At 36.9% G+C, this 17,199-nt stretch overlaps 1 protein-coding gene across 1 annotated transcript in view; it reads right to left on the minus strand.

Moving 5' to 3' along the window:
- Positions 1-17,199, minus strand: part of BTBD8 (BTB domain containing 8) — a 121,917-nt gene that overhangs the window by 40,445 nt on the left and 64,273 nt on the right. Inside the window, exons 7-9 of the mRNA XM_044000323.1 lie at positions 15,242-15,338; positions 11,017-11,105; positions 10,029-10,131 (exon numbers count right to left, since the gene is read on the minus strand). Of these exons, the coding sequence (XP_043856258.1) occupies positions 10,029-10,131; positions 11,017-11,105; positions 15,242-15,338 (289 nt within the window). The remainder of the gene's footprint in view (positions 1-10,028; positions 10,132-11,016; positions 11,106-15,241; positions 15,339-17,199) is intronic.

Genomic DNA, 17,199 nt, shown 5'->3' on the forward strand with positions numbered 1-17,199 from the left:
ATTCACCTCCAAAGAAAGAACTGATATTGATAGAACACAGACTGAAGTATTTCACTTAATTTTTTCTTTTATTCAAGTTTTCTTGTACAAAATGACTAATATGTTAATGTTTTACATAATCATACATGTATAACCGATATCTGATTGCTTTCTGCCTCAGAGAGGGGGAGGGGAGAGAGATAAGGAGGGATAAAAATTGGAACCCAAAACTATAAATAAAAAGGTTTATTATGTTTAAAAAAAAAAACCCTCCAGTAAGAAAATAATTCCTCAAAAACTTGAATTGGGCAAGGGGAAGCTAATGACATCATAAGACACCAAGAAATAATAAAAAAACTATCAAAAGAATGAAAAAACAGAAAATGTAAAATATCTCACCAGAAAAAAATGAGAACAGAACAAGGAGACACAATATAAGAACAGTCAGACGACCTGAAAATTATGATAAAAAAGTATCTTGATACAATATTAAAAAATATTATCAAGGAAAATTGCCCTGATGTTCTAGAACAAGAAGGCAAAGCATAAATTTTAAAAAATCTAACAATCACCACCTGAAAGAGATTCCAGGAAGAAAACTTAGAGTAATGTTAAAGCCAAGTTTCAAAGCACCCAAGTTAAGAAGAAAATATTGCAAGCAACAAGGAAAAAAACAACAGTTTAAATATTGTGGAGTTACAATAAGGAGTACACAAGACCTAGCAGCTACTATATTAAAAGACTGGAAGGTCTTGGAATACTCTTATTTTGTAGAGCAAAAGAACTGGGGTTACAATGAACTGCTAACTTACCCAAAAAAGTTAAGTATAATCTTCAATGGAAAAAAACGGACATTTGATGAACTAAAATACTTTCAGGCATTTGTTACAAAAACAGCAGAACTTAATGAAAAATTCAACATATAAGATCCAGGAGAAATATAAGGTAAACATTAAAGACCAATTACAAGGGACTCAACAAGGTCAAATTGTTTATTTCTTATATGTGAAAATGTTATCAGTTCTTTTATGACTGTCATTATTCGGGTAGTTTCAAAGAAAGGCTTGGGCTGAGCTGTGTATGATGGGGTTATTCTAAAAATATAAAAGTGTAGGGAGAGATAAAAAGGAATAATTATCTCATAAAAGTGAGGCATGAAAGGAAGAACTGATACAGAAGAAATATGTGGGGGGGGATGGGTAGTATTGGAACATTACTCTCACTGGAAATGGGTTAAAGAGGGAACAACATACATATTTAGAGGGATATTAAAGTCTTCTAAATTTAGGAAGAGATAAGAGGGTGAAGGGATAGGGTTGGGGGAGAGGATAAGGGAGAGACTCTTAAAGGGGTGTATAGGTTAAGAAATATGAAGGCAAGGTAGTGGGTAGAACTAAATTAGAGGAGTGGAAAAGGGTAAATAGGGTGAGAATGATAGTGAAGAAAATTAGGAAGGAGGGAAATACATAAAAAGTAATTATAGCTTAGAATGTGAATGGGATGAATTTACCCACAAAATGGAAACAGCAGGTTAAAAATCTGAATTCAACAATATGCTGCTTTCAGGAAATACAGATACTCACAAAGATAAAATAAAGGGCCAGAGTAGAATTTATTATGCAAAAAAAGCAGGGGTAATAATCATGATCTCAGACAAAGTTAAAATTAAAACAGATTTAATTAAAAGCGAAAAATAGGGAAACTATACCATGTGTCACCAACATTATTCAATATTGTTTTAGACCATTAAAAATAACCAGGTAGTATAAAATACCTAAGAGAATACCTGCCAAAACAGACACAGGAACAACAAAAACATAAAACACTTTTTATAGAAATAAAGTCAGATTTAAATAATTGAAATTTTATTGTAGATAAAGCCAATAAAATAAAAAAATGACAATTTTACCTAATCTATTTATTCAATGCCATCCTAACTAAATTACTGAAAATTATTTTACTGTTAGAAAAAATAATAATAAAGTTCATTTGGAAGAACAAAAGATCAGGAATTTCAAACTAGGGAACAAGATGTAAAGGAAAGAGATCAGCATTATCAGACCTTAAACTATATTATAAGGCAAGTTATAAAATGGATAATTTTGATTACATTTAAAATTCTTGTATAAATAAAACCAATGTAGCCAAGAATAGAAGGAATACAGAAAATTGGGGAAAAACTTTCACAGACAATTTCTCAGACAGGATGTGATTGTATTGTAATACTGCTGTAGTATAGGAAATGATCAGCTGGTTGATTTAAAATAAACATGAAAAATTTGGACCTATGAAAGAAGATGCTATCCACCTCCAGAGAAAGAGAAAAGATATGCATAGCATGGTTTTATGTATACGTGTGTGTTTACAGATATCTATGTACGTGTGTATATGTATCTGTGTATGTATTGGTATATGTGTATATCTATCTATCTATATCTATATCTACATATATATATATATGCATTTCATTGTAGCCTTCTTTAGTGTGGGGGTGAGGTGGAAAAGAGGGAGGAAAAAAAACATAAAGTAAAAAGTACACAGCAGAAAACAAAAGGAAACCTAAAAGAAAGCAAAGAAAATCTGGGTAGCTTTAAAAAAATAATGTATAGTATTTATTATATAGGTTCTCTCAAAATGGAAATTTATTGTTTTATATTGAATTCTCTCATGTCTCCTGTGTCTTTTCTCATTTTGTACTTAAGCTTAAAATGAATAAAAAATTTACAATTTATAAGAAATAAGCTCTTCACAGACCCTAGGTTAATAACACCTGATCTAGAGAATCATGAATATATTTTGATAGTCCTTGCAATATTTTTCAAAGACTCAGATCTCATTAAGAATATACGAACTTAATTCTTACAAAAGCAAAGATGCTTTAAAAAGGATATCCCGTTGGGGAATGGCTGGACAAGTTGTGGTATATGAATACAATGGAATACTATTGTGCTATAAGAAATGATGAGCAGGAGGAGTTCAGAGAAAGCTGGAGGGTCTTATGTGAGCTGATGATGAGTGAGATGAGCAGAACCAGAAGAACATTGTACACAGTATCATCAACATTGAGTGTTGATCTACTGTGATGGACTATATTCTTCTCACCAATGCAATAGTACAGAAGAGTTCCAGGGAACTCATGATAGAAGAGGATCTCCAAATCCAAGAAAAAAAAAAAAGAACTGTGGAGTATAGATGCTGATTGAACCATACTATTTCTTTTGTTTTGGGTGCTGTTGTTTTTTTTTCTATTTTGAGGTTTTGCATTACTGCTCTGATTTTTTTTCTTGTAACAGGATTAATGCAGAAATAGGACTAATGTTATTATGTGTATATATATATGTGTGTGTGTGTGTGTGTGTATATATATATGTATATGTATATAGATATTTAGATATATAGATATAACCTATATCAGGTTACCTGCTGTCTAGGGGAGGGGGGAGGGAAGGGAGGGAGGGCGAAAAGTCTGAAATTGTAAAGCTTGTATAAACAAAAGTTGAGAACTATCCTTACATGTAACAGAAAAAAATAAAATACCTTATACATAAAAAAAAAAGGATATCCCGGCTCATACTGCTTATTTAGTTATATGTTCACTTTTTTAAAATTGGTGTTTCTGCAACTACTAGAGTTGTGTGTAAGCAATATCCATGCAGAGACAGGAGGCTGATGCGTCAGTCTATAAATATGAGGCATATGGCATAGTCTTACATCAATGAGATGTGGGGCTGGAAGCCTAAGAATAAGAAAAGAGAGGGTGGGGTTGGAAAAACTGAAGAGTACATTTCTGACTGTGGTTTTGGTGGCTGTTGTTTGTCCTTCATTCTTGAAGAGGACCATGACATCAGGAGGTGATGTCATGACTTACATTTGTGTTGTTTAAAATCTAAATTGTGGGTTCTAATCTGTGCCCCACCCCCCGTGGGCGGGGGAGCTGGCTAAAATCACTGATAAAATCAGCAAGAGTTTAGGCTTTTAAAGATTTATTAAAGCTTAGATGGCCTTATATGGAATAAAGCAGTAAAAGACAAGAAATCTTACTCTAATGACTACTTTTTGTTGTTGTTGTTTGTCTCTTGTTGAAGAGGATCATGACATTAGGAGATAATGTCATGACTTGCACTGAACGGGATTTAAGTGAGGGAGAGCTGTGCAAGGTCACCAACCTCATTCTCTCCTCCAGAGCCATCTGGGTCCAGTGACAAAATATATATCAGGACAACTGGAGATGTTCAAACTGGATGTTTGAGGCAATCAGGGTTAACTGACTTGTCCATGGTCACACAGCTAATAAGGTGATATTTGAACTCAGGTCCTCTTGACTCAGGGGTCCAGCACTCTATCCACTGCACCACCTAGCTGCTCCCCCCATATCTATGATTAGTCATTATGCTGATCTTGATTCTGACATGGTGTTGTTAGAAAGACATTTGCTTGAGTACAAGTAGTCTTACTTATTCCTTACTGTTTTGTTTTTGTTTTTTTAATCAATGGCCACTGCCATTATCTCATACTTTACTCTTCCATGACACCATGCCACCCTCAGGCTGGAGAAACCAGGGACTGAACAGAGTTCTCGAGGAGAAGATAGCTCCCTTGAACCTGCCTCTTTTCTCAAAAGGAAAAAAAATACCAAGGAATGGGCAAAACATTTAAAAAAATTTTTTTTCTTGTTTTTTTTTTTATTTGGGGGGGAGGCAAAAATTTTTAAAAGCATATAGGCAAACTGTATGTGTTGCAGCAACTAGAACAGAATTCAACTCAGCATTCAAAATGAGATTAGAAGATCAAAAGAGATCAGATGGGGGGCAGCTAGGTGGTGCAGTGGATAGAGCACTGGCCCTGGAGTCAGGAGGACCTGAGTTCAAATCTGGCCTCAGACACTTGACACTTACTAGCTGTGTGACCCTGGGCAAGTCACTTAACCCCAATTGCCTCACCAAAAAAAAAAAAGAGAGAGAGAGAGAGATCAGATCCAGCAACAATATGTAAACCTATTCCCTTTATAAGGTCTTACAGAGCTCAGCCCACAGAACATCACTCTCCCTCTCTCTATAGTAAAAACCTTGAACAGATGAACTACTTTTATATAAAAATTATTTGGGCCACAAGTTAACTTATACAGAAGAAGCACACTTGTACTGGGAGGTGGGGACTGGCAGCTAGTTAAGTAAGAAAGGGAGAAAGAAAAATTGAGCCTAATGGAAATAAAAAGTAACCACATTTGGATTGGAAGGTTTAGAGCAAGTTGTAAGAATCAAATAGAAATAGAAAACATGTGAGTCATGCCACAGCTAAGACTTCAGGAATGAATCAATGAATGAATAAAAGATTTATTCAACACCTATTACATGCTTGGCACCAAGAAATAAATACAAAAGACAGCGCCTACCCATAACGAACTTAAATCCTAAAAGGAGGAAACAACACATATAAGGAGGTGGTGGCCAGGGAAAGGAGCTTTGTTTGGGGAGTCTTATAGGAGTGGTGAGTGTAGCCATGGAAGCTCTTGCCAGAAGCAATGGTAGTATTGATTTCATTACTACTGACAAAGCTGGTACTAGAAAACAACTGGTGGGATGAGGCACAAGGTATTTGAATGTATGTGGTACATTCAGGGCATACAGGATGGATGGATCATTGAGAGAAAGTGAAATCAGGTGAGTCTGCACTCAGTCACCAATCAGTACAACTCAGTCCCAGGGCAGTTCCAAAACTGAATGAATTTATTTATCCATGAAAAGGCACAGAGTCTCTGGAGTTCTGGGTGCAGAGTATACTGTCCCAGGTAGTGGGGGATCAGAGGACAGGAGAGCTACAGATAACAAGCTATGTCGGGTGGAAGGATAGTCACCAGATATTCAGGAGAATGACATTATTCTGGTTTTGATAGTGATTATAGGTGTCAAGGAAGATTTTATAATTAGTGAGTTCAAGTTCAGGACAAGGAAAGCACTAAGTATATTTGGCATAAGCTGCACCCATGGGCAGGGTTTGCAATAGTAAGTGCTACATGGGCAAGCAAGAAATCGGGTTGGGGCTCAATGGCCAAGGAAGGCTTCAGGAAGGAGCTGGGGATGGAGCCTCGAAGCAAGGGTTCACATCCTATTTAGAGACTCATGCTCTTTGAAACAGGAAGGATTTTGCTGAAGAAGGGCCAGGATGTTCTCTCTCCAGGACAGGAAAGGGAAGAGAGCATTTTATGACACAGATTTCATGGGGATTAACAGAAAGCAAAGAATAAATTCTTTCTTTGATGAGCATGTTCCAGGTTTAAATCATTAATCATCTAAGCCACATTAATCAATCAAGTATTTGCTAAATGCCTATGAGGTGCCAGATATGGTGGGTACAAATTCAAAAGTAAGATAGTCTCTGGCCTCAAGGAAACTATACTTTATTGTACATGTCAGCTTAGAAGGTGGTCTCCTTTAGGGTTCCTCAAGGCTTGGTCTTATATGGCTGAATTCCTCAAAAGATCTTCAAGCAAAATTTAGATAAATGGTTTTGGGTATGCTGTAAAGGAGTGTAAAGAATTAATTGTTATTTGAGGTTTTTATAACCCCATCTTTTGGCTAGAATTTTTTTAAAAACCCCAGCATGCACGCAGGAGATCTGTGGTGGAAGATGGTCTCAGAAGTGATAGAAGTATAGATAGTATGTCCATGCAAATGATTGTGGAAATTTATTTTGATTTGGGGACCCTTCCTTTAGGCTGAGATTAGAAAGCCTTAGGCCCTCAGCGTCTCTTCTGTGTGGGAGGTGCTGGTGCCCCTCTTCCTCAGCTTCAGCTGAGTCAAAAAGCCCCTTGGGCTGTACAAGAGGTCAGACAGCTCAGGGGTAAAAAGCCTCCCCAGCTCCCTCTGACCTGAGCGGAGCTATCCGAGAGATCCCGGATAGCCTGTGCTGAGGCACGAGTTGCTCGAGAACACCACCCCCCCCCCCAGCCCCAGCTGACGGATTAGCTTGGTCTGTGGGGGTGCAGGATGCCCTGAGATTTGAGTGGAGAGAAGAAAAGGTATATATAGACCTGGGGGTTAGACTCAGAGGGGGCTGACAAGGTACGGGGGCTGACAGGAGGACTGGAGGCCTGCGGACAAGACAGCAAGGGGTTCGGACAGATGAGAGGAGGCGGAGAAGAGGTCAAGCAGCGGCTGACGAGATTAGAAAGGCTGGAGCGCGGTCTCTAGTCAGACAGGGCTACAAGGACGCAGGAAAAGACGAGAAGGACTAGGAACAGGGAAAAGAGAGGCCGAAGGGCAGACTGACGGAGCAGACAGACAGAAGGTCAGTGAGAGAGAAACACAGGGGTTCGGCGGCGGTGGCAGTAAGGAAAGTTAGAAGCAGGGGGATTTACAAAGTGAAAGGGGCTCAGAGTTAGAATAAAGGGCCTGAGTACCCTGAGGCGAGGTGCGGCTAAGGCCCTTATTGTATTGAAAAGGTTACAGGCCTTATTACAAACAAGGGAAAGTGTAACATGCCCTGAGGCAGGAGGCAGCTAAGGCCCTTATTGTATTAAAAAAGTTTGAAGTGCAGCAGGTAGGAAAGAGACACTGCAATGCAGTCAGGTTGTACATTTTATTTCCCTGTATTCTTAATTTTCAATAGCATCTCATAAATAAGCTCTGCTTTGATTATTTAGTTAAGAGCCTTCTTAATCTTTAGTTTATCAGTTTGGGAGCAGCGTGGTGGAACTTTATAAACAGCCCACATTAAATTAATAGCAGTCAGATAGCCAAACAGTCAAAAGTCCCCAGATTAGTCCTCCAGTCAGATTAGCCCCCCAAATTAGGCCTAGTCATTTCAAAAATATTTTTACAGATATAGAGTTGTAAGGAATAGATAAGGATGACAAGTCAGGATAGCAGAAACCTTGACATTTGATCATATTGGGTCAGATGTAATAAGATGAAAATTTTTTTTCTCTCTTTTTTTTTAGTGAGGTAATTGGGGTTAAGTGACTTGCCCAGGGTCACATAGCTAGTGAGTGTTAAGTGTCTGAGGCCGAAGACGGAATTTAACAGGGAAAAAATGTAAAGTCTTACACATGCATTTTAAAAAATCACCTCAAGTCCAGCATAGGCTAGATAGGTTGTACTTTGTTTGGAAAATCAAGGTCCAGGGGTTTAACATACTTAAGGGGTGTTGCTGCATTACAAGGCCAAGAAGTAAACAGTATGATATGCCAGCCAAAACCCCTAATATCATCTTAGATTGCTTTGAGCGGCCCAGGAATAAGGAGGTGATGGTACTTGTGTACACTAGGATGTTCAGAACACTTCTGGAGTATGATGTCCTGTGTGAATCATATTTGGGAGAACATGTTGGGCTGCAGTGTTTCCAGAGGAGCGTCCCAAATTTGGAGATGTAGGGAGGGGAGGAATAATTACAAAATGTCATTGGCTGGCAGGATCAGCTGGTAAAGCTTTCCATGCCAAACTGATAAGTTTGTATTTTATCCTAGAAGAGTTTTGAGAAAGGCAGTGAGAGAATAGTGCCAGGGGCTGCAATTTCACTGCTCTCGGGGAGCTGACAAACCTATAGCAGTTCTGGCTGGCCCCTTCTCTGCCATTTACAGACTGAGGCCACTGCCAAGAACCCTGAAGGGTTCAGTGCCGTGCCTGGGCTCACACAGCCAGGGTTTTTCAGAGACAGGACTTGAAGCCATGTCTTACAGGTGCTATAGCAAGCTCTCTAACCACTATGATATGCTGCCTCTAATAATAAGTGACATAACTAGAATAACTACAATTATAATAATTAATCATTACATGGCACTTTAAGGTTTGCAAAGCCCTTTACTTATCTCAGACCCATGGAAGATAATATTGGCAGTTATGGAGAAGATGAATTGGGGAAAGAAAAGACTAGAAGCAGGAAGACCAATCAGAAGACTATTGAAATAGTTCAAGCATGAGCCAATGTGGACATAACAGGGAACTAGCTAGGGAGTGGAGAGAAAAGAAGGTAAAAGGGAGAAGATTCAAAAGATGATGTCAGGTAGAACTGACAGAACCAGGTAGCTTGTCATTGACTGCATCTGAGGAGGTGAGGAAGAGGAAAGAGTCTGGAGTGACTCTGAGAGACTGCACACCTGGGAGGCTGATCTGGTGACCCTAACATGAATGAGAAAGTTGAGAGGAAGGAAAGGTGGGGGGGGGGAGGGGGCAGAAAATGAGCTCCATTTCAGACATGCTGAGTTTGAGATGACAAGGGGACATCTAGGTAGAGCTGTCCAGAAAGCAGTTAGCAATATAGAACAGGACTGGAGGTGAAAGATCAGTGATGGATAGACAGATCTCAACATCATCCTACAGTAATGGCACCTGAATCCACAGGAGCTAATTAAATCATGGTAGCATCCATAAAGTAGGGGAAAGGAGAAATGGTAGAGGGGGCAAGTCCAGGATGGAGCCTTGGGGGATAACCATGCTAATGTGTAAGAAATAGTAAAATTTATTTTTTTCCCAATTATGCTCAGGGGAAAATCAAGACCAGAGTATCTACAGATTCACAATACAATGACTGCAATTCAACATCTTTCTTTCTCAAAAGCTACCTTCTAGTAGATCAGTAAAGTTAATATTCCCAAAAGAGATTTCTTTAGTAATGGTCAACAACCCTGTAAAATAATTATAAATACCTATTTATGGTTGTACTGTCAAGAATATCTGTGGCACTGAATCACATATGTATTTATCTAAGCTTTTTTTTTTTTTAAAAGCTTTCTTTTTAGAGAGGTAACTCATAGGATATTTCTTTTTTGAGTCAATATTTCCATAAAAATCAGAATTCTCTCAAGTTCTCTACATAATACGACTCAAATTCAGTGACTAAAAATTAACTTAAAGACCACTTGATACATTTTTAACTTCTCTTTAAGGTATCAAAAATATTAATGATGTCAAAATATAGACATTATTTTAGCAGATATTAACAGCAAAGTCTTTCTTTTGTTAAAACTGCCTTAATTAACATATCTAAGAGATGACCTCTAAAAAGCTGAATCATCTCAACAAACTACAAAAACTCATTTAGGTTATACTTACTAAAGACCGAATCAGCATTGTAAGGCAATTGTTCTGGATCTCAGGAGGGATATTTGCAAAGCTTCTCTCTGACCAACACCTTGCAAAATGCTTTACAATCCACCTATTAGAAGTTCAAAGTAAGAAGAATTAAAATAATCTCCTGCCACCTTTTAATGACATAAATAAAGTACAAATGATTACATTATTTTTTGTAGTAAACATCTTTATTTATAGTTTTGGGTTCCAATTTTTATCCCTCTTTCCCTCCTTCCCCTATCCCCTCGCTGAGGTGGCAAGCAATCAGACGTAGGTTATATATGTATGATTACGTAAAACATTAACCTATTTGTCACTTTGTGCAAGAAAACTTGATAAAAAGAAAAAGGTGAAAGTGAAAAATAGCATGCTTCAGTCAGTTCTTTCTTTGGAGGTAGATAGTATGTTTCATCATTAGTCCTTTGGGATTGTCTTGGATCACTGTATTGTTGAGAACAGTCAAGTCATTCACAGTTCTTCATCAAACAATATTGCTGTCTCTGCACACAACATTCTCTTGGTTCTGCTCACTTCACTATACACCAGTTCATACAAGTCTTTCCAGGCCTTTCTGAAGTCATCCTGCTTGTCATTTCTTATAGCACAATAATATTCTATCACCAAAATGATTACATTGTGACTAGATAAAATTATTGTTAGAACTTATGGTAACGTTCTTAATTAATTTCATGGTAGGACTAACTGAGCCATCTTTTATAGAAAAGCAGTTTTCAGTCCAACATTTAGCTGGACCAGTGTAAACAGAATTGAACACAATAAACTACATTTAATAACTGTGGATACAGTTAATCCTATCTACCTTCAGAGTGAGAACCCCTAACTAGCTGGGCATCACAGTTCTAAAGCTATGCCTAAAAAAGTGATAGATGTGAAAGTGCTATCAAAATAAAGAAATTATAAAAATAGGATGACCAAATTGATAGCATGAACAGTACTTCGGATCACTTACTTCATACAATCATCATAAAGACTTTCCACTCCCACCGAATGAGCAATAATGAGACATTCTAGTATAGCCTCCAATCTCCCTGGGACAGGCTACAATAAAAAACAACAACAAAGTATTGTTCTTTATCAACTGAAAGAGGAATAAGCCTTCATTAAATTAAGAATAAGCAATCAAAAACCATATTTTTACAAAATAATTAGGTACCATTTACACATCTATAAATTTATGTGAACAAATGCCCTCAAATAGTCTATTCTTTTTTTAAAATCAAGACAAATAAGTTAGAGCCTTTGGTTTTGCACAGAAGAGCATCTGACTCATTCAGATTCCAGAATGTCCACCATTTTGATTATAGTTTCTTTGCCTTGGCTTGTTGTCATCATTTTTTCTAGACACATTTAGCCCTGCCACTTCTAAAATCATGGTAAATGGAAAGGCCAGAGAGGGTCTGATCCGCCATTCCTTAGTTGTAACTGTAGACAAGGCACAACCTTTTGGGGGTCTCAATTTATTAATTTTTAAAATGAAGGAATCAGAAGAGTTGATTTCTAAGGTACCTTACACCTCTAAACTGATGTGTTTATGATCATCATGCAACAAAATCAAATTGTTTAATCTGTTTCTTAAAACATTTTCTTCACCTGAGAGTTCCCTATACCAATGAAATCACAAGCCCAGTCCCTATTCCTATCCCTTTTTTTTTTTTATTTTTATTTTTGCAGGGCAATGAGGGTTAAGTGACTTGCCCAGGGTCACACAGCTAGTTAAGTGTCATGTGTCTGAGGCTGGATTTGAACTCCGGTACTCCTGAATCCAAGGCCAGTGCTTTATCCACTACGCCACCTAGCTGCCCCCATTCCTATCCCTTTTTAAAGTATTAGATATGCTTATTAATTAAAATATATATGCTATGGAAGTTTCTACACTGACCCAAAATAAAGAGATAAAGAATTAAAATAGATTAGTGAAATAACATATCAAACAGAAGCAGAGAAATTTGGGCATGACCAAATAATAAATAAAATCATGGAATCTAAAAGGCAGCTTTGCAATAATATTCTGAAATATCCTCAATACTTAAAACACAATGTTTAAGTTATATCACTCCTAATGAAATACTTCCAAAATAAATTTCTTGGTGCTACCTTTGTCCAAATGAGTTACATGGAAACTACTTTGCTTTTTGCTTATTGTAAATTTGTAATCACATATTTAATAAAGAATAGCAGTTATCAAATTTAAATATCTAATAATTCACAATGTATGTCTGAAGTTCTGCTTCTTGAAAAAAGAGAAAACTCATCTTTAGCAATATCTCTGAGCACAGCCAAAGCTCTAAGAGGCATCAATGTGCCATAAGTTTGGTTTTATAATAATTCCCTCTGCTAAAAATGCAACATGGCTTTTTAGACTGACCTTTTGTTTCCTCAGTATAGGGAACTCTGAGTAGAAAGTCATGGCCACTCTGCATGTAGGGTAGGAAGAATTGCCTGGGACTCTAAGGGGTTGAGGAACTATCTAAATATCACATGGCTAGTGTATGTCCAAACACAACTAGAACCTAGGTTTTCCTTATGATGAGTCTTCCTCTATTTATACCACACTGCCTCTCTTTAAAACAAAAAAAAATGAATTAAAGTTAATCTGTTTTAAGTATAAGAAAAGTTTGGAGGTAACTCAAGACACTCTGCATCCTGGTTAATTTAACACAAACATATTACATGCACACAAACACAGATGGAAATCCTCATACAAGCTGTAATCACTGAACCCAACTTAGAAAAGACCCGTATCTACAAATGACCATCCCAACTCCATTATTAGAGTTCTTCTCATTCTCTCCTCCATTTCCACAATGATTATTATTCTAGCATAATGATCTACTTTTGGGGGGTGCCTAACTTTTTCTTGTTTTGGAGAAAATAAAAGTGGAAAGAAAGCAAAAAATGTACATCTTCAGAAAGCTAATCTTCAAAAGTGTCCCTTGTTGGTCCCTTTTGTCTTCTGCTGTTGGGTCCCTACTATACCTCCTCAACCTCTAAAAAAGGAGGTTTGGGGGAGGGAGGGAGGGAATCAGAGAAGTCAATATTAAAGAGAGCAAAGAGGGATGGGTATCTTTTGTAGGCAACCAGGTTCCTATGATTTCAAGGAGATGGAAAGTGTTTGAAAAAAGAAGTCTAACATGAAAGGCAGTTTATTAACAATAGACAACGGGTCTCAGAGGCCACAATGCAAGAGGAGGAAGAATAGGATAGGGACAGAGGAACATGGATAGGGTTAAATGGGGAAATGAGGATACGGGCCTGGTAGAAGGGGAAGGGAGTTTTTACCTAGTCAGTCTTTGACAAATTCTGATTCCTAATCACAGGCATAAGGAGAGGAAAGGGTTTGCTATCCACAAGTCAGTTGAGTCACCACCACCACCACCACCACCACCACCACCACCACCACCACCACCACCACCACCACCACCACCACCACCACCACCGTTCTAGGCTCTGGTCCTGAGCTGACTGGGTCTAGCAGTAAGAGGTCTCTTGTCTGGGCCCTGGGTGGTTAGGGAGCAGTGGAATTTTCACTGACAAAAGCCCAAGCTCCAGGACTGATAGTGAGTGGAGGAAGAGAAGTCTCTTGTCCCGGGCAGGTCTGGGGGTTTGGTGATAGAGGTCTGCTTTTTAGACCCACACTGGTTATGGAGCAGTAGATTTGCTCACTTTCCCTAATCAGGAAGGACAGAATTATAGTCTCCATGTTGATTTAATTTGATCACCTTCCTAGTAGAAAGGGACAGACAGAAGAGGCCTGAGGCTTTGATCTTCTTCCTGACTAAATCCTACTGCCTATCAATCCTTCCTGAAAGCTTTGTCCTGTCTAGCTACACATTTCTATGGTCCTGAAAATAATCCCCATATCTAGTGATGAACAAAAGAGAGAGAAAGGGACAGGCAGGGAATATACTTCATCTTAACAGTAATGGTTTGTTAATTTTTTTTTCCCTAGGGAAAAAAATGAGACACCTCAAGGAAAGGACCAAAAAAAAGTCTTATTTTAAATGACTGTGACTCAAATAAAATTCTAATTCTATTTGCAACCCATTCAAGTACAAATTCCTTTAATATAGAATTTCTTAATGATATTGGGTCATGCTGTGATTATATTAATCCTTCAAATCAGATATATACTTTTCTCCTTCCACTTAGGAAAACAATAAGTTAATCTTAATTTTTTGTGGAAAAGAAGAAAACCACAAAATAGATAATCAATATTCCTGAAAATGACTGAAATTGTGACTATATATTCAACTAAAGACAACTAAAATGTCCACCTACTTGAAATTATTCACAAGTTCATATATTTAATATATGTTTCCTGTCTTTCTTTTTTTCTTCTGAATCACATTCCTTTCTTATTTTTTCAAATATTTTTTCTAATTACATATAAATTTTTAAAACATTCATTTAAAATTTTTTCCACCTTAAATAGTATTTTTTCCAATTACATGTAAAGACAAATTTTAACATGCACTTTTAAAAACAATTGAGCTCCAAATTTTCTCCATCCCTCTTCTCCCTCAAAACAGTAAGTAATTTTGATATATATGCTACTTTCAAAATGACATGAGGCAGGTAGAATAAAGCACAGAGAATGGTAAGATATATAAAACGAGAACAGAGGCAGTCTAAAGGAATATGTAGATGCTTTCAGACACTTGAATTGAAAATATTATATCACTTGAACAGTGACTTTGGCTCTATAATTTCATTAATGCCAAAAGGGAAACAAGGTTATGGAGGTTTATTTTCTGACAAATAGAAACCACACATATTCGTTTGTAAAAATAAAATTTTGCCCCAAACTAAATGCAAGGGACTAACTTATTGTACAGCACAGATCCTTAGATAAATACAACAGTAACTAAAATTCCCAGCCACATAGTAACCAAAGATGAAGAAATATGGATAGATTTTCCCTTAGCCATCTATAAAGGCAAAGTTTAAATTATAGCCTAGTGAAGGCATTTCTGAAGGCCCTTTATGATGGTCTAACTTAATGCTCACTAAATACTTAAGGCTGATTGATTTTTCAACTGGGGTCATTGTATGCTAAGAGCAGCATGCTCTTAGTACTGTAAAGAGCTGAACATTATTTTCTCTTGGAATTAGAAATCCTCTGGGTATTTTAGGTCTACACACTGGATATAAGATCTCAGAGATACAGTACATACCTTCTGGAAGAAATTACAGTAGTCTCTTTTAAGAATATAAAGTGTTACTTCTTTTAACCCTTCTAATCCATACATATCTGCCAGGTTCAGTATTTGACTAAAGCAAAAACAGTAATGATCAAAATCAGACAAACAGATTTTGTAATTACAAACAAAACTTGTTTAGAAAACAAATATAGTACAAATTACTCCCATTACTTTTTTGTTCTAAATGACAAAATGCATGTTTCATCATAGATATCAGTAAGCATGAAGGGCTTGTGCACTAACTACTTGATCAGTGGGGATCGAATAGAATAAAGGAAGGCCAATCAACTCAAATCGCTTGGGCCTTTCAGGCACATGTTATTTGTCCAGTGGAACTGAAAGAGAATTCAATGAACAGTCAATTTGATGAGATAGAAAAACAGAAGATCTTGGTAAAAAATAACAAGTCAAATCTGGGATGCAAATCAATGAGTCTTTTACAATTGTAAATTAACTCCTCAGAGCTTACAAATCATCTCACAGGGACAAGAGAAGCCAAGATCATCTAGACACAGAGACAGGAATGCAGGGCTCTTCCATGACCCTAAAAACACCATTTTGGACAGTTCCTAGTTTTCTTTTTTTAAACACTAAAGGGAAAAAAGATTTTTAATTCAAACTACAGCTTTCCTCACACAAAATACTGGACTTTGGTAGAAGATGTTACAATCTACCTTACACAAATATGAATACTCACAGAGATTAATGCAATCCATAAGCATATTGCTAGATGGCAAAAACCTGAATCTGGACCAACTTCTTAGATTATCATTTCTATTTTAACCTATCAATAAAAGTCTCATTCTCGAATATTACCTTTACCATGGTAATTTTTCAAGGAAGCTAAAGAAAAAGCTCTATATTTAAGCCAAAGGATTAGTTACTATAATTATAACAATTAAAAAAAAAACTGAACAACATCAGTTTATGAGCAATTTTGACCTGCTTTTTATTCTTTGGAAGTATGAAAGAAGGCCAAAATAAAGATGTCATACAGAGCACAGTGACTGCAGTCTAGACAAAAATCATTTCGTCTATACTATTGTTACTGAACCTCAGTTTTATTTTTTTATTATCTACTTATTTGTTATCATAAAAGTATTTTATTATTCTCTAGTTACATGGAGAGACAGTTTTCAACATGTGTTTTTATAATATTTCTAGTTTCAAAATTTTCTCCCTCCCTCCCCTCCCTCCCCCCATCCAAGACAGCAAGCAATCTGATATAGGTTATACATGTACAATCACATTAAACATATTTCTGCATTAGTCATGCTATGAAAGAAGAATTAAAGCAAAAGGGAAAAACCTCAAAAAAGAAAAACGAAAACAATAGAAATAGCATAGTTCAATCCGCATCTAGATGCCCCAGTTCTTTTTTTCTGGATTTAGAGAGAATTTTCCATCATGAGTCCTTTGGAGCTATCTTGGACCACTGTATTGCTGAGAAGTGTCAAGTCTATCACAGTTGATCAACAAACAATGTTGTTGATACTGTGTACAACTGAATCACAGTTTTAAACAAAGAATGTGGAACTAAATCAAAAGAGGCAAAGCAAATAACTAGGTAGCTTCAGAGACAGGAAGACCTGAGTTCAAGTCCTTTCTTGGACAAATCCTAGATAAGTGACATTGGGAAAATCATTTAATTTCAAAGTGGCCAAATGAAATCACAGATCTGGACAATCCCACTTCTCTTCCCCATTTAAATGCCAGCCAACTTTCCTAAATGAGGGGGAGCACACTTTAGAACAGGGGAATCTATCATGATCTTTTGAGGGTTGGCAGAACATTATCTAATTGTTTCGTTTCATTCTAAAATTACACTTAGCACAAAATTCCAGTGCTTCAAGGACTGTACATATAAAATGCAGACAATGAAATCCTTGACCTAATGAAGTTTACACTCTGAATGAGAATTCAAAATATGA

This window comes from Dromiciops gliroides, chromosome 4 (genome assembly GCF_019393635.1).
Source record: "Dromiciops gliroides isolate mDroGli1 chromosome 4, mDroGli1.pri, whole genome shotgun sequence".
Classification (NCBI taxonomy): Eukaryota; Metazoa; Chordata; class Mammalia; order Microbiotheria; family Microbiotheriidae; genus Dromiciops; species Dromiciops gliroides.